Genomic DNA, 24371 nt, shown 5'->3' with positions numbered 1-24371 from the left:
AGGTACAACGAACATATGTTCTTCATTGGTGTTTAGTCGCCCAATTCGCTTGAGAAGTGTCTATCGTGGAAGAGTGGGAAAGTATTTATTATTAAAGATTATAAGACAAAAGGTTCATCACTTTAGCAGTGCCGTTATTTGGTACCTAATCTTAGGAAAAATTCACTTTAAATTTTAAATAAGAAGGGTTGCCAGAATCCCAAAATTTTAGCTAATTTCAATACGTATGTATGTATACTCCGATTTTCACGTGAAAATTTTGATCAGCGATGAAGCTCACTTTTGGTACGTTAATAAACGTCTGGAGCTCAGATTACCCACAAGCCATTGTTGAAAACCCGTTACAACCTTAAAAAAACACCGTTTGTTGTGCTTCATAGGCAGAAGTAATCATTGGTCCGTATTTCTTCAAAAGTGGAGGCAGCCATAATGTTACGGTCAACGTATAGACCTATGATTATTTATTTCTTCGTGTCTCAATTAGGGGATATTAATATGATCGAACTTTAGTTCCAACTAGTGGCCGCTACCGCGACAATTTTTTTGAACACATTATCCTGCGTTGTGGACCCATGGAGTGATTTCTAGAATCGCGCAATTTAACACTGCTGAATTATATTTTGAGCCCCAATTGACCTTCTAGCATACGAGAGGTAAAAGCTATGGGTGCTGAAGAAAACATCCGATAATAACAAGAGCGCAATAGAACAAATAATGAAAGATACAATAACAACATTGCAACAAAGATAGGAGAATAAAAGTCACGGCAGATGGACAGATAAGTAGATTTTTACACAACCCATTATAACTGGGCACGAATATTTCAAAAAGTACCTCCACAGAAAGGAAAAAGTCGAAGAGCAATAATGGCTATAAAACGACATGACAGAAGACGACAATAAGCAAACATTCTTTGAATGTGTGCGATGGCAACGCACGATTGACGCCTTGGAAGAGAATATTCATTGGGTTTCTAGGCTAGAATTTATTCCTCGAAATCATTTATTAAAACACAATGGCAAGCCCCTAACTATATAGTAGAGCTAAATTTTTGGTCATAACTTTAAATGATAAGCGTTTTATTTCTTCTTGCCAACAAAATATGTCCAAAAACACAATTTATTAGTAATAAATCATAGACATAATTTATACATAACACTGATAACATCAACTTTTTTCTAGGTATCGAACCAACCCCACTTTTCCGGAGATAGGTACTTAAGTAAAAGCAGTGAAGTTAGCATGCAAAGCCGAAATAATAGTCTCCGAATTTTGAAATCGAACTCATTCGAAAAAAACAATCTTACTTAACGCTGTTATAATATGGATCTTCAATGAAAAAAATTTGCAACTCAAAAAATAAACTTAGCAAAATTACAGATTTTGAACGGACGTATACATTAGGGTCTCCTAGAAGCTTGTCCAAGGCGCAGCACGCATATACGAAGGGCAGATCAGTAGAGACTGCACTCCATACACTGTTATTTTATATCGAAAGGCCTTTGAATATAAGGAATACGATCTTAGAGCATTCCTGGATATTTCTAGAGCGTTCAACAACGTCTCCACGGAGTCGATTCTAAACAGTATCCAGTCAATAAATGTTAATCCGGCTAAACAACAGCAGGCTAAGGAACTTGGAAGGCAAAGCACCTACGATAGTGGCATATGCGGACTGCAGACCTTTTTCAGTATTGTGGTAGTCATAATACTGTCTCAAAACAATCCAGAAATGGGCATCGTAAACGGGTCTGGGATTGAACCCGGAGAAAATGAATATGCTTTTGTTCAAAAGAAAGCACAAAATCCCTTAATGGCGGTTCGCTTCGATAAGCGGCACACAACACTCTCTCAGGGACCGCACCAAGTACCTTGGGGTAATCTTCGACAGCTAGTTAATGTGGCTCCCTCTACCATGCATTGGTGTTACACAGCTATTATAAGACCAATTCTGCTCTAGGGTGCAGTAGTATGGTGGACAAGCGTACGGAAATCCACCAACCGGAAACCAATGGAAAGGGTTCAGATGCTCGCTGCGCTATGCATAACGGAACCTTTAAGAACTAAATCTGCCTCATATAGACCTCTTCGCTGAAAACTGTGCGGCAATATCAGCGGGACAACTACTGGCTGCAGGAGAAATTACACATTGAACCTTCGGGCATAGCTCGGTAGGTAGTGGCGGTTTGGCAAATACCGATTACAAGATACCACTTTTCAGCTGAACATGAACAATTAGATTTTTACTAATTTTGATGGGAGATCGTAAAATTCAACTTTTTATAAAAAAGTGGCATAATTTTGTCGATTTCTGATTGTTTCCGACCGTAGGTTATTTTACGGACAATATCTTCAAGAAAAAGTAATTCAAATTTATACCGACGGGATTTATTTTCCACACTACGTATAATAAAGTAAAAATTGTAGCCATTTCATAACATTTTATTTCAGTTTTCTTAAAAATAACGATTTAACTAACCTCAAAACAACCTTTCCATAGAAACAATACTCCACTATCAAATCGTCAAAGAACGTTCACTAATTGCAATATTTTTTACACAGAATCAATTTGTTTTACTCTAAATGTACAATTAAATGTACAATTGGAATGAAATAATAATGAAAATTCAAATTACCGATTAAAAATGCATTGAAAACATTCCGAGCGCCATTAAGCAGGACATTAAGCACTGCAAGCGGAGGTGGTCGGACCAAGGAGAACGCTAAGAAGCACTCAAGCATGCAAATGGTCCAATGGATTGAGGTTTCTAGCAGCGAATAAACAATTTAGCGATTTCAATGCCAAGCTAGTGGACGGACAATGGCCGAGTGGAAGCGGAAGAAAAGCATTGCGGACACAATGGATCACTTGATTGGGTAATCAGGTGCAGGTAATTGGAAATTGATTGTGCATGCAAAACAATACTTGCGTCTAACAAGTGAACAATGCACATAGAAGCTATGCACACACACACACATACACACAAACTTAGCTAGAATAACAATTATATTGCACGTAGAAATATATAAGCTATAAATAATGGCAAGAAATGTAATTAGATTCAATCGCATTAATTTTGGTTAAGTGGCTAATCATTGTACTTGTACCGTTATCCAGTCACATTCAAATATTTTATGTGGTTTTCGAGATTTTGCTGAAATACTTGAAATAATCTATGGTGAAATATGCAAAGGTTTGTGGAGAATTTCTAATGAATATTTTAAGCTAAATTAGATATGCATTAGGGTGGATGTAGTTTGAAAGCAATCTAATATACCGAGGAAACTTACACATATGAACCAATGTGTTTAGTATGTAACTCCCAAAGTTTTCAACGAAGTTTCAAAATTCTGATAACTTAATTTCGGCCCTCTGCTTGGCTTTACTCATACACAATATGAATTCAGAAGCTTTCAAATAGATGGTTTAGGAATCTGTATCTCTTGGTGAATATGCACGATCGCGTGACACTAAATGGTGTTTGAAATATAGATTTAGTACTAAAAACGCTTCTCAATAGGTTTAAGACTGCTTGAGTCAGGATTATCGGAGCACGTGTCAAAGCTGAACTCAAGTAAAGAAAAGATTCTGTCTACCTTAGAGTTGTCTTTCGTTAAAGCCGAAAACACAAAACATGTTGGCTGCAAATGTGAGTAATTTTCATAGTTCTGATACTTCAACAGCCAGTTATACACAATTTTAGTTTTCTCGGACCCATCCGATGATTAGGACACGCTCTGGAAGGTAAATTGTCGAAAATATCGAGGAAATAATTGGAAGCCGTCAAAGCCAACCACAATGTAAGGACCATCTGCATTGCCCAGGAACTAAGCATAGCATAGAAAATCATTTGAAACCATTTAAATAAGGCTGGGTATAAAAAGGAGCTCGATATACCAAATGTACCAAATTACCATCTATGCTGCTGAAGCGCAATAAAGTTACTGATAATGAAAAATGAGTTCCTTGTGGCACCTTCTAAAGAAAACGCATCGTGATGAACCGGCACAAATGTTGACGAAGCCAGGATTTATGAAAGGTTTTACTATATGTTTATGGTGCTTGACAGGAAATCATCTTATATGCTGCTTCCCTACTTTTAAACTCCTAATTCTGACCTGCACTGTCAACGATTGGACCGTCTGAAAGAAACATTCACCCAGACGCAGCCAGCTTTGGTCAATATCAATAATGAAGCCCAAAGTTCGAGTGGCTTGGATGGGAGGTCCTTATCTCCAACATAACACCGAGTAATTACTGACAATCTCGAATGATTTTCGCCTCAAGAGAAGCTTGTGAAAATCGTCTGTATCAGATTTTTACCAACAGCAACGAGATTTGAGAGTAGTAGAGGTAACAATAAGTTATCGAATTAAAACGGTTTCGCCTCAATCCGACCACTCAATATATTGATTTTGAAATATGGAACAAAAACTTCGATTCACTACAAAAATAAGAATTATTTTTTTCAGGATCTCAGGTATCCACAAATACATCGGAACAGTGGAAAGAAAACAGACTGCCTAGCCCGCACGTTACAATTGAACACAACTCGAGCGGGACGGAATGGATACTGAGAATTGAAGAGGGAAGCGGGATGCATTTGCAGACAAAAAAGGGAGAGGCTGAATTGCGTGAGTACGAAGAGCATGACAAGCTGGCTTACTGAATGGCAGTGAAAGCATAACAACTGGAGATGGAGAACCCGATTTTTTAATCGATAACGATGGAATATACGTTCCTTTGCCCGTCCATGAAGAAGTTCGAATAGCAATTACCCGCCTGAACAACAACAGAGCGGTGGATTGCCGACCGGCCTATTGAAATACGGCTGCGAAGAACTGGCAAGGAGCATGCATCAGCTTCTTTGTAAAATATGGTCAGACGAAAGCAATCCACAAAAAAAGATAACCCACAATCTGCGCCAACTACAGTGGGATAAGTATCTTCAACATCGCATATAAGGTTCTATCGAGCGTATTGTGTGAAAGATTAAAGCCCGCCGACAACAAACTAATTGGACCTTATCAATGTGGCTTCAGGCCCGGAAAATCAACAACTGACCAGATATTCACCATGCGCCAATCTTGGAAAAGTCCGTGCATCTTCGTCGAGGTAGTGAAATAAAGAGAACAGACACACACCGCATCTTCGTCGAGGTAGTGAAATATATCCAGTCATCAAACAAACGGTCTTCACATTCGCGACATGTTGACAGTAACTAAGGACAGTCCTAACAACTTAGCAAAATACATTTTTTTGAAATTTCATTTACCCGGAGAGTTTAATTACAATTTCCGGGAGCTTTTTTGTCACAATGTAGTATATAGCTGTCATACAAATTCAACGAACAAAATAAAGTTCTTGTATGGAAATTTTTCTATTTGTGAAGGGTATCAAAACATCTGTGAAACCGAAGATAACGGGGTTTCTTGTTTTATATTATGTTGGACAAGTACGAAATTGATATGAGCCAAAAATTAGTTCTTATTCTATAAGAATATAAAAGTTAAAAGCAAATTTTATAAATAACTCTTTTCAATATTTTATACTTTTCAATATTTAGAGTCCTCTCACTATATTACGAATGCGCATGAGAATGTGGCTTACTTCAAGGGAAACTAAAATTTATTCATTTTTGGAAACGAAAATAAATTTAATTTTTTTCAAAGTCACATTTCCTAAAAAAATGTCACAAGCTTATTAAAGATTTCTTTGATCTTCTGCATTACTTTGCAATTTTCCCCTTTTTTTACAATCAATACTTATACACAACATAGCAGCTTAATATATTATCCATAGAGGTATATTTCAATGAAAATTTATACCTTTCTCATACCAAAGAATGCCTAACCAACATAGAGTGTAAAATATCACAAATAATTCAAGACCGCACTTCCATGGCCCACATCTCCCTTATATTTACTTAAACGCTGCCAACTCGACCTCACACTCGCATTCTGTGTCACTCATTTGTTGGTTACGTATACGCCCCGGGCACCACAAACGCACCACATGCTCGTACGCAATTCATTCATAATTGAATTTACAGGCAAACACCAATTGCAACGCTCGCAAAAACTTTAATTTACATATGTACACTTATATACTATATATATATATATATATTTGTATAATACATATGTATATACACTAGCTGCTGCAGTGTTGCAAGTATTTTTATGTGTGTTTGCAGTAAAACAATTAAATAACAACATTGTTTACAATAAAAATGACAGCTATAAAGTAAAGTGTTGGCAATTGACAGAAGTGGAATTACATTTGCGCAGCCGTGTGCGTGTGTATGCAGGATGTGTCTCTGACAGTGTATGTGTGTGTGTCATTAAAGTGACAGTAAGCATCGTAATGAAATTGCCCGTCATCAGGTGGCTACATTTATGAGTTGCTGCTAGTTCATTGCTTCGCGGCGATGTGGAGCGGAAAGTGGAAAAATTAAGTGCTAGTCATCACATACACACACACACATACGAAAATATATTCTTACATATTATAGATGAGTTTAATTTTATCGCTTTACGATGCAATGAATTAAAAACTCAAATTTTTGGACCAACTTTTGCAATTATTATTATCTTGATTTTCGAGAAGTCTTTAAGATTTTGAACATGAACATTGAATTCCGAAGGCATTTTCCATAAGAGATTATCAGCTTGATTAATCTCAGAACCTTCTCGTGCAGGATTTTCTTATCAAAGCCATGGATTTAGATTACTGGGTCGCCGAGCTTAGTCCTGGCTTACGTTGCTCTACTCAAATGCCATCTATGAAGATATGAGAGGGAAAGGCTCACTGGAGAAGAGAGACGGTGAGCTTTTCGCGGAGTAGTACACTGTCGGAGACTATCCACGATCGCCAGTTTTAGGCTTCCTGATCTGCATCCCGTAGTTGATCTGCTGTTTCGGAGCACTGCCTCGCTCAGAGTGGTGACTATTCCCTCCAATAGTATGGCAGCGATATTAGACTTGAATTCGCTGGCTGTACGGTCAAGACCAGTGAAGAAACAAGGGTATAGACTCTTTATCTCTAGCATAGTACCTATATGTACACGATTAGACAGATTTGAGTATCTGACCACAGCGATATTGCAAGAAACTATAAGGCTATTTTGCTTGCTAGGAGGTACTCTAGGATGAATAACTGCGGAATGGAAACGGGTAGAAACTCCGTTGGCTTCTTTTGTTTCACCACTCGGTTTTTGAGCCTCTCAACGGCTCAGCGAATGGTGGTCAACTACTAGCAGTTGTGTAGTCGCGAAGTAAATCATAAGAAATCTAGTAAACTCTTCGCTCTTAGTAAATTTATCTTTCTATGGTTGTAGGAGTTTCAACTGGACACCAATCGGGATTCATGTGATAAAATTGAACATTTTACCAGATACCACTTGCATCAGCTTCTTGGAAGAAGATAATAAGTCAATAGCACACATCCAATTACAGGAGTTTTTCATATAAAATGTAAGAGGGATCAGACATCTAACCCAACCTATGGATGAGAGCAGATTCTACTACTTCTAAAAAATTCACCGATCTTATTTTGCAGTACAAATTTGAGGGAACATCTAATAGGGTTACTGCTCCATTTTATCTGGTCCATAAAAGATTTTCCGTAAAAGATGATTCATAAAATATGCTGAAATCGTCTTCTTCTCGTTGATGGACGAGGATATCGTCATTAAGAGAGGTGGATGCGTGACTCGCATGAGGTAAGTCTTCGTTTGTTCTCACGACCTCTCTGAATGCTTTGTGTCATTCAAATACTTTTGATATGATAGACTCCTCCAAACACTCCTACAACATTTTCAATGATTTCGTAGCCATCATTTCATGAACATAATGTACAATCCTTTATTTTTCAAATATACACAAAATTACTAATGGAGATCAGGGTCTACAAATTGGTAAATGCTGAGGCTTACTTTGGACCAAATTTAAGCACAAGGTCAGCAAATATAATCTTCTGGAATATTATGTATTCATTTCATTATAAATACACCGGAAGTTACTTTCTCAATTTTTAATGACAACAAACCGCCGCCAAACAAGGTTTGCTAAAACTTAGCGCTGACCAACTTCCACTCGCATTACTTAGCATAAGCAACTTGCTCACCGACGCAACACTTTCGTCCAATGCAGATTCTAAGCACACTAAGTTCCGAGTTCCGAGTGTGGCAAATGGTGGCCATGAGCTAAATGCATGTCGTCTCTGAAAAACGCTGCGGAGCACACCAAGCGCGCTGCATAATTCACGCTGCTTAGAAGCGAATGACAGCTACGCCACGCTTTTTGGCATAAGTTGCGTCAACATATGCGCTGCTCTGTTGTGTTTATCATAGAAAGGATTTTTTCGTGCTTTTCCACAACATTTTAGCGCTGTCACAGCATCTCTGTCATGTTTCTGTGCCGCCAGCAATGCCACTACATATTCCGGTTGCTTATCGCTGCTTGCCGAGAGCGCGCTTTTCTTCCGGGAAATCGCGCGCCTTGCCGTCCAAACGCTTATCAAGCGCCCGCATCCTCACCATTCTCATTCAGCGCGCAAGATTTTATGCATTTCCTAGTACTTGCGTTTTTCTTAGAACTGCTGCTGTTGTTGTTGTGGCGTTTGTCATGCACACGCTGGAACGCTGACACTGCCACTGTCACCGCTGCTGTCATTATTGATGACAAGAAAATAAGCGCGCTGAGCTAAGTACGCTGCCGCGAGCGCTTTTCCCTTCCTTCGGCGCACTTCCTAAGCAGCTTCTTCTCCGTATCATGAGCGTCTTATTTCGGCTGCTGCTGTTCCTTTTCTTCATCATTCTACAGCATTTGTCATTAAAAATCCATCTGCAGCATTTTCAAGTGCGCAAAGCAGCTGCTGAATCAGTCAAGTATACAAGATGAAGCAAAGCAAATTTTTCTACTTTCATAACTAAGATTCTTCGCTGTTACCATGTAGGAAATATCATAGTTCACTTATGACTTTCAAAAGAAAAACTGGTTTTGGTATTAATCTGATTTAATATTCAAATCGTCTAAAACAGACAAAATAAGCTGGAACCACTAACTTTATTCTAGTGTTTTGTGAGTTATTTCATATGTTAGCAGTACTTTTTGGATATAATATATGTATGTTTTATGGACTTTTGAGTCTTGGTAGGCTAGGTCGTTAATCCAAAATGTATCTGGCTTGGAAAGATATTCGTATTTTGTGTACTCATAAACTCGCAAAAGAGGATCACCAAATCCTCATCGATCGACGAAGCGTTTTGAGCTTACTACAAATTTATTAAGATGTTTAATATCAATCCCAGGAACTTCACAAAATTCGCCAAAGGTGTGTCTACCGAGATATTACAATATAAGTCTGTCAAAAGCCGGCAATAGAGAAGGAAATGGCAAGATGATTCCACCTTCCACAGAATATGGCAGTCGCACAAAATCTGGTTGTTGACCAGTGAGCTTCCCTAGGTCTAAAAGTCCAAAGCCAGAAGGCAACACGACATAGAAAAACTGACTTATTTTAGTTCGATCCCAAAATTTTCGGAAACTCTGCGAAGGCCTGGTCTCTCATACGTTTAATATCTCATTGTTTTCTGACTGAACTATAAACCTTTAAAACACCGGGTCGGCAAAGGAGTGAAAAGATCAAGATCAAGTTTTGAATAACTCAGTCTTACTCCTAATTAGTCGATTTTCATTTCCTTCTCTTGCGGCGAAATTTTCAAAAACAAAATCATTCATCATAGACAAGAACAGTGAGTAATACTCATTTGTCAAATTTGGACTATAAGTAAGATGCATAAGAACATTCCAATCAAGCTCCCAGAGCTTCTGGCGAATATCGATCGTGTGACCTAATGGAGCACAATTCCTCTCTTAATGGCCACAGCCGCTTGTTAGAGATTGCATATTTCAGATGATAAAATTTTTGACAGGACAGGCCCGAATAAAGAGTACCGTAGCAGCTTATAGCAAATGATTCCCTGCCATTCCCATCAAACAGATAGTAAAAACTTCTTGCACAATCTTGGCTTGGACTACGACCATTTTTGCTTGAAATTTTGGTAAGCGACTCGCGTTTCGTCACCAGTAACGTTTCTCCTCAGAAATGTTTCGATTTTGTTGTGACTAAGCATTGATTTCTAAATGGAAATTGCCCTGAGAGAAGTATTTAAATGCCCAAAAAGCACCTGAAGTCAGCCGTCACCCGTAGTAAAAGATCCTGTTTCCAAAAGCTCTGTGAAAAAGCAAACATAGACCCCCTGGGAATGGCATACAAAATATATATGTCGAAGTTCAAAAATTAATCGCAGCAACCTAAGAACGCATCATTTATGAGAAATGTTGTCAAAGCATAATTCCCGACACGTGACCCCATTTCTTATGTTAAGCGAAATGAAGTTACAGAGCCACCCCTATTGGTGACAGAAGAAAAACTTTTGGATATTGCGAAAAAACTCAAAAACTCCAAACCGCCGCAAATAGATGGTCTACATACATATGAAAGCCCTGAGAGAAACCGTGACTCCAAGACCGAGTATGTTTGTTAAAATGTACAATGCATGTATAATAGAAGAGGTGTTCCCCGATCCATGGAAGGTACATCGTTTGGTTCTATACTCAAGCCAACTCGAAGAATATTCATCACATCGACCTCTGTGTATGCTCGACACGATTGGTAAAGTGTACGAAAGCATTGTAAGAAACCGCCTGGAACCGCTAGTCCAAAAACCAGCGGATTATCAGAGAGACAACACGGCTTTATTAAATAGAGGTTCAATATTGACGCACCAAGAGAAGTAGTTGATACTGCGAATTTGCAATAAGTGGGAAAAGATGAAAAGGTGGTAAAAATATAATAAATATTGCGCGCTAATAACCCTGGATATGAAAAATCCGTTCAACTACTCAAATTGGCTAATATAATAAAAGAAATACGCGCTCCTCATCATCTGATAAATATATTCAAAATAGGAGATTTTTATTCGACACGGACGAGAGCTACACTATCTCCTGTGGAGTACCGGAAGGATCGGTTTTAGGCCGTCTACTATGGAACTTAAAAATGTGAAAATAATAACATATGTAGATGACCTCATAGTGGTAGTGGATAACTTCCGGTTCAAACGCAAAGATTGCATAAATGGTTTGCGCCGATGATTTGCTACTATAAGTCTAGACCTGGCTGAGCAGAAAGCAGAAGTCGCGCGAAAATACAACTTATCAGAGACGTCTACAGCAGCAAAAAGAGAGAAGAGAATCAAAAGCATCACAATGTGGCAGCAACGGTGCCGAACTTCATGCAAAGTACGGTGGACTCACAGACTGATTCCGGACATACGATATATTTGTGGATAGATAGATAACTTGGTGACCTGGATTTCCACCTGACCCAAATACTCAGTGGCTATGGGTGCTTAAGAAGTTATCAATACAAATATCGTCATGTGCAGAGTGTATAGAAGACACGTACTACGAGTATATATTTACCCACGGTTTTCAAATATAAGGGAAAAGCTGAAAACCTCACTTGGAAGGTAGACTCACGGTGGAAAATTTTACTGCAGTTATGTGCGAGTCCTCTGTAAAATGGAAAACGAAGCGGCAGCTCTAACTATGATAAGACTGAGACGTTTGCAACAGATTACGCGCCAGTCAGTCTGTACAATAGAGGAGACTTAAATGTATCTTCTAACGCATGAAGTAATATTTAGTCCAGTGGTACCGTGGACATGAGATTGGAGTATGTTCGGTTTAGCGGATTAAAGTCCCGCACTCCGGCTTTCGATGCTTCTACTATAAAAAAAAATATGTAAAATATGGAGAGTTTTTACTTGGCCGAGTGCTTGAGCAATAATGAGTCAAGCAATCACAGAACAGTTTGAGAGATTTTCTTAGTACAACTTTTTGTCTTTCCAACGCCATATAGCGACTCGATCGCACTTTCACAAGACAAAGTAGAGATTATAAAGCCATCAATTCAAAGAAGAAATGAGCTTCTTTTTATTCATGTTATATTATAGCTTTGATTTCATATGTAGATAAAAGTTATTTTATACTCCTCTTAATTTTCACACTTCCCTAGAGTCAGTGAACAACAAACCAGATATCAGTCTACATGGGGACGGACTTTATAGAAGCAAGGTGATATACATATGTATGTTATTTCAAGGGCCTGGGTAGTCTAGAGTGTTCCAACTGGGTACCCGCAAGCATAAGAGATTATCTGAGCTAAACGAATGTGATGATACCTTCAAGCATGCATTCTTGACATACATACATATACGCATATTATATGTTTTATCACCAAAAAAGGATGCGAAATCGACAAATTTCATTCATTACTTTCATATATAAAATTCCTTTCGGATAAATGTCATTTATGAATGTGACATATACATATATATGTACATAAGTATGTTTATGCTATAAGTCAATAATCACACACTAATCCGCAATTTATTGAAAATCACATATACATACACACAAATACATACGAATGAATTTACCGAATAGCTGAATAAGCTTCGATAAATCTTTCAATAAATCAATCAACAAATATTTGGATATTTATATTTAAATTCCTTCAAATTAGCGTATTGTGCGTGTACATACATATTTACGTTCAATAAAATTTTTCGTCATTTGCAGATTTTTCCGCTTTTTTTTTGGTTTTTCGAGTTGTGCTTCGAGATTCTTTACGGCGGCAAGACATTGTGCATGCAGCACAACAATAGAAAATTTGTTTGCTCTGCGCATTGAAAATTTGAAAATTTACATGCACACATACCGACGTACATAGGTGTGTTTACTGTGCTGGTTAATTATACCTTACAAAACCTGTACAATTTCTTGTAATCTCACATATGCTTGGTTGGAAAAATCAGAAAATTTTTCGTCATCGATTCAAAAAAAATCAATATTTGAAAATTTTTATACTTTTCGTGATTTTTCTTTTAATATTTATATAAAAAATAGTTTTTTAACATATCAAATTAAAAATGACCAGCAGCAACATTAACAAAATTATACGCAGCAATATCACATTAAAGGTGAGACACAATGAACATGAAAAAAATATAATTTTTGAAACAAAATTTATAATTAATATATTGCGCTTTTCTACATTTCGATTTTTTCGCAATCGGCAAACCTTTGTGTCACTATCGAAATAGCCGTGGATACTTTCGAAGAATACTTCTGAAATTGTCAACACCTGTATACAGAAAATTTACAAACAATCGCAAAACAACTTCAAGAATGGTGAGTTGAGTGAGAGGATTGTGATCCTAATGGAAAAATATTATAAAAATTGGACATTTTAATACATTATTTGTGACTTATAATGGTGCCTAGTTGATGGTGTTCGAAAAAAGTTGTGCTATTTATTCGAAAGTTGTAATTTTACGGAAAGATAAATCAAGTGACACAAAGCCTTTTTTTATTAGAAAAAGCTTGACAAAGCTGTCAAAAGCTCTGATGAAACTTGGACACATTCGCTGTTATAAGATTTTTCAAAATTACTGTAGCTCTCAATCAATATGATGCCGCATCCGTTCCGATTATATAAATCTAACTGTCATGGATTACTCTCTCTTTTGAGTTATTTCAAAGTTAAGGAAATAATCATATTCCTTAAGATCAGATTTTAGTTGATTCAGGAGCACTAAAGATCAGCGAATTATTATCTAGTGGCTACAGGCTCCTGAAGTATAGACCTTAACTCATACCAAACTCAATATACTCTCTCAATGTGATATGATTCCGGATCCATTCCGATTATGTATGTATATCCAACTATCATGGATTATACTCAGATACTCAGTCAGATCCTTTGAGATGGGATATTATTAGGTTGTTTGGGCTTAAAAGTCTACGAAATATTATATAATGGTTCCAGGATCTTTAAGTATAGAGCTTAGCTCATTCCGAACCCCTGCTATACTCTCTCTTGTGTTAGTTTGAAGTTGATTAACGAGGATTAAAAGTCAGCCGATTATTATCTAGTAGATCCAGGGTCTCGAAAAATATTACTTGTGGGATAAGATTCCGGATCCGTTCGGATTATGTAGATCCAACTGTCATGGAATATTTACGTGAGTTATTTTAAAGTTAAGAAAATAATCAGTTCCTTTAAGATCAGATTTTATTGGATTAAGGAGGATTAAAGTAGCGAAATATTATCTAGTGGGTCCAGGATCTTGAAGTATTGGCCTTAGCTCTTACCGAACGCATACCGTAATATTAGTTTAAAGTGGATTGACGAGGATTAAAAGTCAGCGAAGTATTATCTATTGCATCCAGGGTCTCGAAATATAGAACTAAGCTCATACTAAACGAAAAGGCAATCGATCGGGTAATTTGTATACTCAGGTAATAAACGGGTCTAATACAGCTAAAGTCAACACATCAGTATACCTCATCATAAGGGAGTGTCTTCTAAGGCTTGCGAAGTCTACAAAGCAATGAAAATTACAAAATATTAACCACCTATCTTTGTCCTATAAATATAATCCCTCAATTAAATTTAGGATGATTAAGACATTCATATGTCAGGCCAATCTGTAGAGAAAGCTTTTTTGTCATAAATCTCTTACAAGAACTACAACATAACCTAAGCTCAATAGATAAACTAAAAGATTCTAAACTCTTCAACTACTATATTGAAGCTATACTTTGTACTTCTACATAGTTTTCTTTACCGATACAAATCTTTCCGCTCAGTAAAAATTTGGTATCCGATCCTTGTCAGAAAGACTCCCCATTACTTTAATTCGCTGATACTTTACGGATTCAGTCAGATTATACAAAATATTCCACTGCAAGATCTCAGGACTAATTTTTCACTTGGAAGGTGAAGTAGAGAAGACAAAGGTGCCAAAATCACAGCGAAGGCACCCATCTACTCCTTATAAATGTAGTATGAGAACTTAGTTTATAGAAGTAAAAAATCGGAAAAAAAACAGTGCAAGAAAGGACGAGCCCTCTATAGTATTTTATGAAACGACTCAATTCAAATTGTCAAACGAACTTTCATTTTACTTCTGTTAACATAACTTACAGACCAGAATAAAATCGCCGCAGCGAAACCCGAGAACCGAGGACCCATTCGTGCGCTCAAAATGCAGGAACGCACACGCATACCGCTCAGTATAAATGTAACACGTAGCAAAAAAGGTGCTGCAGCGTCGAATGCAACAGGGACGGGCAGCGCTACCGCGACGGCCGGTGCTAGCGGAGGAACTGCTGTTAATCCCGCAGGTGAACGACTAGCCAGCAATGCGGCAGCAAATAATCGCCGTGGCGCCGTTGCAAATCTGTCTGCACATCGCAGATTACTGAAATCTTCACCCAACTACAAGATCTACGGTTCACGACGCTTCGGTTCGAGTGCCAGCAGTTCGAATGCGAGCATCTTTCGACGCAACGAAGAGCGACGCCGCACCTCTACACAAACCGCACAATTAAACTACTTGCTGCGCACGTATGCAACGCAAGCGAAAGAACGTAAAGCTTTCGCTACGAATTCGATTATGCCGAAGTTCATGGTATCGGCGCGAAATCAACACATGGCTGCACGCGCAACCACTGAATCGCTGCCGGCACACGTAATACAAACAGCATCAGCCATACAGCGTGATCTGATGCCCGTCAATAGTGTGATAAAAGACCGCATTGCACTCGGTCGCACGCGTTCCAATAAAATGGCGCTGCAAAAGCCGAAAAGCCAGGATCCCATGAGCGGTTGGCATCACCCGCCATCGCAGGAACTCTTCCAGTCACGCTTCAATCAGCGCGGCATCGCCAACACCGAATTGCAGGAACAATATCGACGCATGAAGACCGCCAGTAAGATGCGTCAGTTCGAACAGTTGCGCCAAATGGAAAAGCGTAATGCCATTTTGGGTAATGTGGGCAAGAAACCGGCGCGTCAACACGTCTTGGAAGAGTTCGAAAACAAAATGAAGATTCCTACGTCGAACAAATCGCCGCATCAGGCTGTACGCCATCAGACGCCGCAGTTTGAACACTCATATCTGGCACGTGTCACACGTCAGCAACAAAGCGGTCTAGCGGATACGGAAACAACGGCATTACAAACCGTTAGCGATGCAGCATCGACGCCCACAAGCCCTACGACGTCGTCTCAAGCGGCTAGCGCTGCACAAAACAACGCCTCCACAGCGGTACAAACAATGGGCGAAATGGGCTATGCAACGAATGAAGCAACCACACTCAGTGGCGCTGGAGCGGCCACCAGCAGTACGCCAGATGCGCCATTAAGTCTGCCAATGCCTGAAATTCCCGAACCGGATGGTTCGGTAACCGTACAAATCAATTCGCCGCTGGCGATCACCAAAAAATCACCCACTTCGCAGTGGGCAGGCAAGGCTGCGCAACACCAATACACAATGCGTTTCAACCATAGCGCACATTTAAAAAAATTTTGAGAGTGCGAATGAAGACAGTTCTTCGATAATACCTCCATATGGATGTGTCAGATCAAGAGATACTTTTAGGAAGTGTAAGACGATGATTAACGAATAATAGGCTATGAATATACACATATATACATCGGTATATATGTAGGTGAATAGAAGAACTTAGAGAAAGAGAAGGATCGATGCATAGCGTGGTAAAAGTGAGGAAAGAGACCAAGAAACAAAAACAAAATAAAGATACATATACAGCCTTACGTCACGATAACGGTAAAGTAATGAACTTCTGTCAACATTGCTATATTTCTTCACTCTATCGCTAATTGTGTATTTTTCTCTCTTCCAGCGCTCGCATTGTTCTCACTCTCTTCTCTAATGTTGGCTCAGCAATTTGTTATGCGTAAATTTTCCATTGAAAAGAGCAGACGGTATAAATTAAATGTTCTCCATTTGGTTAATTATTTATTTTTTTAATTTTTTGGTGCGATAGTCATGTAGTAATGTTAGTAGGAATGTGCTCAGGCTGATCATTTGAAATGTTAACGAAAAATTATTATACTTACATTTGATATAATCGCCGTAAATTGATATGTGTTGTTGCAGTGATTATAATGATTAAATATAATCATACGATTACAAAAGTGGTTCAAATTATGTTCGTTTTTATTTTTAAGCTGCCACCAACTTTTCTCAAACGGAAGCAATTTTGTAAATTAGCTCCTGAAAAAAATATAAAAATATATATAATTTAAAAATTTATTATAAAATTTAAATCAGTCTGAACTTTATTTCAATATTTTCCCCAGACGCGTACTTTTCAATCCCAAAGACGGTAGAAGAAAGGTCTGAAGGGAAAAGAAAGATATTGCTATATTTCTTCGCTGAAAGATTCTAAGCATTTCTGCACGCTAAGTTTGGTTAAGTTAGGTGAATAGGCTGATTTCTCAAGAGGCCACGAATAATTCCACTTGGACCGATAGAGACTCTTCTACATACGTTGTGATGACCGGGACTCATAAGGATGGCTCGAAAATACCGTTCTAAACGCTAAGTAAACAAATTTTTTTTTAAACTGTTAGATTATGACTAATTTCTGTGTAGACTAGACGCTTACGCCCTTATAAAAGATTCTAAAGACTTTATGTTGCTCAAAATTATTGCTCCCACAGAACACACGCTAGATAGCAGTTCTCTTTGCAACCCTCTTATTCAGTTTCTAACAGTTTGTAGTCTTTTTCAAATCTTGTGGTTATTTTCCATGCTCTTAAATGGCAAGCCCATATGATGAATGCCAGGTTAATGAGAAGAATTTTCTAAGGCTAAACCAAACCGAAAACTTGATTCCGATCGTCCAGTTTCTGTGGCAACTATATGTTATATAGCAATTTCTTTGGATATTACACCATTGTCTTAGACCATACCTCATTAAAAATTTCGTGAAGATATCTCGTCAATTCAAAAAGTTTTCCATGCAAGCAGTTGATTCCGAATGTTCAGTTTGTGATATCAGCCGTTTAGACAAATGAGCAGCTTCTTGGTGAGAAAAGGACAGTTGTAAAATTTTCAGATTGATATATCAGAACCTGAGGGACTACAAGTTCGCATATGTATATACAGATGGACACGTGATCGTCATGCTGATCATATATAACTTTTTTCAATAGCCCGTTTTTGACAGATCACGCGTGAGTCGTGTCAAACTGTCATCTTATTTTTGATTAGTATTGTTTGGTATTTCATCATGGAAGGACCTTCGCCTGAACAACATTTACAAATCGTTCAACTTTATTAGGAAAATTCACGTTCTGTAAAGAATGTGTTTCAAGCGCTTTGCTCAACATAATCGGCCTACTGAGCGTACTATTCGCAACAGTATCCCCCATCTTGAGACCCAACATTCATTATTGGATAATATTCGACCAAATTGACCATGTCTATCTCTCAGTGAAGAAAATATAGCAGCCGAAGCTGACAGTGTACACGAAGAGATTTTATAATTGAAAGCGTGCAAAATACAACTTGTGAAAGAACTGAAGCCGCTCACTCGCTTGTTCTCAAACGACATCGCTTCGCTCTACGAGCTGCGGCGATGAGGCCCATTTCTGGCTCAATAGGTATGTAAAGCAAAATTGCTGCATTTGGAACGAAAGGCAACCTGAAGAGATTCAAGAGCTACCATTTCATTCAGAAAACTCAACGGTTTGGTGTGGTTTGTGGGCCTGTGGAAGCATCGGTCCGTATTTCGTTAAAAATGATGCCGGTGAGAACGTAACCGTCAATGGCGACCATTATCGCGTCATTCTAACTGACTTTTTGATGCCGGAAATTGAAGTTCGTTTTGTCCTGGTCAATTGACCACCAGGATCGTGTGATATCACACCGTTAGACTTTTTCCTGTGGGGATATGTAAAGTTTAAAGTATATGCGGATAATCCCGCTTTGAATGTTCTTGGAACTATACTAAGCACTCCCCATTAAATTTAAGATTTCTGTGTTTTCTTTTAGAAAAGTAGTGAACCTCGAAATGGATCACCCTTTATATACACAGTCCTTAAAGCGTTAGCAGAAAATGTAATCAACAAGATTGTGAAGCTTTATTGTGATATTCTCAGACTCTGCTATTTTCCTTCCAAACCGACATGTGCTGAGATAATTTTGATACCAAAGCTCGGTAAAGCTGAGCATCTGGTCATTTCCTATGGATCGATTAGCCTGCAGATAGTAATTTTGAAATATTTTAAAGAATAGGCACTTCTTTCTTTACTTTCACCTCCAGAATATTATATGGTCAGTGAGGAATCCAAATCTAAAACAGCTCAGATTGATACAATTTTAAAGATATTCAAGCCTTTCGAAGGCACCTTTCTATGAGATAAAGAAAAAAATATAGAAGAATTTAGTGTCGTTATACTCTCGATTGGAGATCCATGACAATGAACTTGATAGCAAACTGCTGGATAGTAGCGCAATAGTTAACATTATAGAAGAACCTATCCTGAGAGATTTATTTTTGTGGATATATTTTATGGACACTATTTAAGTTATTCAAGTCAGAAACAATGGGAGTCTGTAGAATGGACGACTCTAATACAAGGCTTAGCAGCATTTTCATTTTGTCTTCATTTCAGGGCAGAAGAAACATATCCCAGAGAATGCTTAATGCTTTCGACATTAAAGAGCTCATCAGTTTATGGCGGCCAGATTATCTACGTCCGTTTAAATTCAAAATTTTAAAGCAATAAAGCACAAACAACTTTCACTTTCCCCAGCTAATAGTCTAACCTTCCGACTGCAGTCTCACAATACAAACAAGCGTATGGGTATGGAAGTGTAAGGCAGAAATGATGAATGTGCGTAACTCTTTACTTTGCTGACTTTGATTAGATAACTGCACTCAAGAGGATTGATTTTTTTTACTCGTTCGCAGCGAGCGCTGATCTTGGGAATGTAAATATTTTGACACGAAAAAGGCGCGTCTGTTAACGCAATTTGCTCTCGTGTTGACTTTTTAAATTTCATTCCAACATTTGCTTGCAGACAGACATACATATATATTTGCAGTTGTAAGACCCATCTGCTGGATGTAAATCTGCGTTGGAAGATGAGATATGTCTTATAAATGTACATTCATACATACATACAAGCTACTTCCTCACGGAAACACATTTTACAGGAGTCTGGCAGAACATCTACTAAATCAGATATTTTCATGTTGACATACTTACATATTTATGTAAAACTGCGAGTATGTTATCTGTGTGCTTTGCTTGCTTAAGTGATTTTTAATGATTATGTATGCTTGTAATCGCACTTGGCAAGTTATACGAAACGAATAAAAAATGGTACTTAAATTGTAGAAAAAATTAGAGTTATAAAAAAAATTTAGAAAGACTTTAAGTCGTTAAAATTGAGATTTAGAAATATTTTACTAGAGCAGTCGGTCAATTCTACGGCTGCATTAATGTCAGTGAAAGCCAGGGGAGGGTGAGCCCGAATCTCTAATTGAAAACGATAATGCAGACGTTCCTTTACCCGACCATGAAGGAGTTCGAATAGCAATTAGAGGTGTGAAGAACAACAAAGCGGCGGGGCTGATAAATTTTTTGCCGAGCTATTCAAATACGGCGGCGAAGAACTGATAAGGAGCATGCATCAGCTTCTTTGGTCGGACGAAAGCAACCACTGTCCAGATATTGACCAAGCGCCAAATCTTGCAAAAGATTGGTGAAAAAACTATCAACAGACACCGCCTCTCGTCGATATCAAAGCAGCTTTTGACAGCACGAAAAGGAGCTGCCTTTATGGTATGCCGCGATGTGTGAATTTGGTATCCCCGCAAAACTATTATGACTGTGTAAACTGACGTTGAGCAATTTCAAAAGCTCCGTCAGGATCGCAAGAAGGAAGGGGCTCTTCGAACCTTTCGGCACCAAACGAGGTTAAAGACAAAGGGACTCCCTATCGTACGCTTTCTTCAATCTACTCTTGGAGAAAATAATTCGAGCTGCTGATCTGAATAGAGAAAGTATATTGATATCATTGGCCTCAACACCCGCGCTGTTGGTTGGACAAAAAAGCGAAGAAAATGGGTGTGGTAATGAACGAGGACAAGACGAAATATCTGCTGCGATCAAACAAACAGTCATCGCACGCTTGACTTGGCTCACATGTCACTGCTAACAGTCATAATTTCGAAGTCGTAGATAATTTCTATCTTGGAACCAGCATTAACACCAACAACAATGTCAGCCTCGAAATACAACGCAAAATAACTCTTGTCAACAGGGACGGCTTGACAAGCACCGACTACATAATTCCACTTTTCAAGTGAAAAAGGCAAGTTGGTGCGGGGATATACCATCCAAGAGTTAGGCATAAAGCAGCCTTTTAAGCGCTGCAGTACAGCTTTCAAGCAACGTTTTTTGCGATTGGGAAAGCCACAGATTTAGCATATAATGCATTAGAAGGTAACTTCACAGTTAATATCTACGAGGATCTCCAAACAGCAATAAATGCTGAAATTTCGGTTCGTATATCGACCAGAAATGTCTTGAGAAGGAAGGCAGCAGTATATAGTGTCGCCAGAAACAAGCAACTTCCCTTCTACTGGGTGCCAGGTCATTAAGGCATCGATGGCAATGAAATAACTTCTCAAATAAAAAAATTGTTCTTACATGGACACGTATTTAATTATTATATTCGGTGGTTCTGACAGACAGACACACATGGCTATATTAGTCCAGCTCACCATGCGAATAATTTATATTTACATATATTTTTCGGAACCTTCGCCATTTCTTTCGGAGTGGTACAAATTTCTTGGCAAACTTAATACACGTACACCCTCTTCAGGGTATAAAAATCCAGAGATATCAAAAGCTACTCAACGTATTTGATAAGTTTAATAGAACACCTCACATTGTCCATTTTTAAATTTCATTTCATTGTTTTAATTTCATCACTCAAACTACAAGGTGCGCTCCAAAGTGAAAATCAATTTACATAGTTTTTCGGCAAAATCAATTTATTTTATTCAAAATTGTCTCCTTCTGCTTCAATATAGCTTTTTGCACGGTCTAAAAGCATTTCGAACGAGTGTTTTAGCTCGTTGACCGGTATGGCCGCCAGTATGCCGGTACAAGCCTTTTGAATGGCCTCTACGTCCGCATAACGTTTTCCTTTCATGGGCAAATGCATTTTTCTGAAAAGGAAGAAGTCGCACGGTGCTAAAATGTGATTTTTGGTCAAATAATCGGTCACAATGTGTCCTTCGAATGTTGGATTCTGAGCAGTTTTTGCTCGTCAGTCAACTTGTGCGGAACAAACCGTGCACACACCTTTCGTAAGCCCAAACGTTCGATCGAAATGCGATAAATCGATGTTTTGGAGATGTTCAATTCCATTTCCATGAATTTCAATTGATGATTTCGTCGGATTTTTGATGAATTCACGCACAGTGTCGATGGAATTTCCGGTGATCACAGATTTTGATTGGCCCATATTTTGATCGTCATTTATGTCCTCACAACCACTTTGAAAACGTTGAAACCACTCGTACACTCAGCTACGGGATAGGCAATCATCGCCATAAACTTGTTTCATCAATCGAAATGTTTCGGTAAAAGTTTTACCAATTTTAAAACAAAATTTGATGTTGGCTCTTTGTTCGAAGCTCATTTTCACACCGATAACACAAATATATTGACACTTAAAATGCAATAACTTCACTTCCAATCGATAATAAAATTAAATCAACCGCAGTAATACAGAACAATCAATAAAACATAATTTCAAACATAATAAATGGGCAAAATCGGCTTGCAACCACGCCTCTTCCCGATATAATGCCATTATCAGTACCAACATCTGACTTTACAAAACCTTTCTCACGCATAATACGACGTTATCGTAACAAAATATATTAATAAACTATGTATATAGTAAATTTAAAATTAAAAACACACAAATAACTGTAAAATGCATATTTTGTAGTATTACAAGTAAAATAAAGCATTACGAAACTTCACCCAACCTCGGAAATATTTCAAAAACACACATACATAAGTATGTATATGTATGCGATTGCACGACCCTTGATTGTTGCTCTCATGAACACAGTTGCGGTTCTTCTCTAACTTTAAAGAGCCATCAACCTTTGTGCCAAACAAACAAGCAAGCCAACAGAGTGATGGACAAAAGAGCTCTATTTCATCCGCAAAAATCCTTCACATATGAATTTCGGACGACGAAACTTAAAAGCAATTCCACTTTTATGGTGTCAAATCAAATGAAATGGAAACTTAAAATGACCACATGAGTGCGGAAGGGCGCTGCAGCAGCAGCATCAAGAAATCCGAGAAAGCTGCAACACTAATACAAAGAGCGTTTAAATGTCATTTGTCACTGGAAAGGAAAGCTGCAATCACACACTGTACTGCCGTGTATACCCTATAGGGCTGGAAATGGTTAAGAAACCGAATTTCGAAAGGTAATTTAGGAAAATTTCAGCTTTTTTTTTTGAAAACTTAACCATTTTTTCAAATTTGGAACTTTTTTCGAAAGTTGGTCATTGTATGGCCAACGTCCAGTGTGTTTAACGTAGGTACCTGCTGACGGCAGTCTTACCGCACGACGCTCAAAAGCACAGCGGATCAAACCAATGCGTTGATCACCGCCCTGAATGCCAGCCATTTTTCAGTACCAATTTGCAATGTGGAATGGAAACATTCACCACCCTGGTAGTATACGAGGCCCATCTAAACCATCTGCCGTACTTTGGGTCCGGCACCCTGTGGCAATGCAACTCCACATTAAACAGACAAAGTGTCAGTTCTTTCTGCATTAAAGTTTTCACTACAACCACCATGGAACTCACCGAGGATCTAGTCCATGTGAACAGATTGGAGCGAGCTCCAAGAGCTCCTACTCCCCTGATACCAGAATTAAGTCTTCGGTCAGACCTATTAGCCGAAAATACTACCAGTTGAGCTTCCATACTGCTCTGGACTGGTAACCAGGGGTTGGACCCCATACGCACACACAATTCACACAAGAAGCTAACCCTAATACCCAGTTAAACGCCTAAGCAATTCACTCGCAAACGACCCTAACAATTCGGCATTCCGACTAGTGGAGATCACACCACTAACATTTAAACTTCCATCGGTCCAGCTAATCCCCATACCACCATCCGAGTGCATCGGGCATTCTGCAAAAACTATGCCAAGGACATATTGACATTCTAACTAATTCTCTCATTCTGAATATAAAACCATGTTTCCTGAATACTGCGTCCTTTCCAGAACCCATACTGTCTATCCGACCTCATAGTTAGCACCTGAAGCCGTTCCACCATAACTCTTTCCAGCACTTTTCCAAGTACTGGAAGGAAACTGATGCCCGATAAGAAGGAGAATCGCTCCTGATCTT

At 38.5% G+C, this 24371-nt stretch overlaps 1 protein-coding gene and 1 long non-coding RNA gene across 2 annotated transcripts in view; one reads left to right on the top strand and one right to left on the bottom strand.

Annotated features, from left to right (window-relative positions):
• LOC126758851 (uncharacterized) overlaps nt 1–24371 on the bottom strand; it is a 151397-nt gene that overhangs the window by 82180 nt on the left and 44846 nt on the right. The window contains exon 2 of the long non-coding RNA XR_007666902.1: nt 17006–17162. This is a non-coding gene — a long non-coding RNA (uncharacterized LOC126758851). The remainder of the gene's footprint in view (nt 1–17005; nt 17163–24371) is intronic.
• Nucleotides 12939–17044, top strand: LOC126758846 (uncharacterized). Its single transcript, XM_050473257.1, has 4 exons — nt 12939–13055; nt 13179–13266; nt 15067–16712; nt 16789–17044. The coding sequence occupies exons 1-3, from the start codon at nt 13005–13007 to the stop codon at nt 16452–16454; spliced, it is 1527 nt and encodes a 508-aa protein (XP_050329214.1). The 5' UTR covers nt 12939–13004; the 3' UTR covers nt 16455–16712; nt 16789–17044.

The sequence above is a fragment of the Bactrocera neohumeralis genome, chromosome 5, assembly GCF_024586455.1.
Source record: "Bactrocera neohumeralis isolate Rockhampton chromosome 5, APGP_CSIRO_Bneo_wtdbg2-racon-allhic-juicebox.fasta_v2, whole genome shotgun sequence".
NCBI lineage: Eukaryota > Metazoa > Arthropoda > Insecta > Diptera > Tephritidae > Bactrocera > Bactrocera neohumeralis.
Note: the sequence above shows the minus strand (reverse complement) of the source record. Positions and strands in the feature narration are given on the sequence as shown.

Excerpts from the sequence above, each read along its gene's own strand:
- LOC126758846 (XM_050473257.1), top strand. The coding sequence starts at position 13,005 with ATGACCAGCAGCAACATTAACAAAATTATACGCAGCAATATCACATTA. Across the intron at positions 13,056-13,178 it reads GCAGCAATATCACATTAAAG|CCGTGGATACTTTCGAAGAA; the intron begins GTGAGACACAAT and ends CTATCGAAATAG. Across the intron at positions 13,267-15,066 it reads GCAAAACAACTTCAAGAATG|ACCAGAATAAAATCGCCGCA; the intron begins GTGAGTTGAGTG and ends CATAACTTACAG.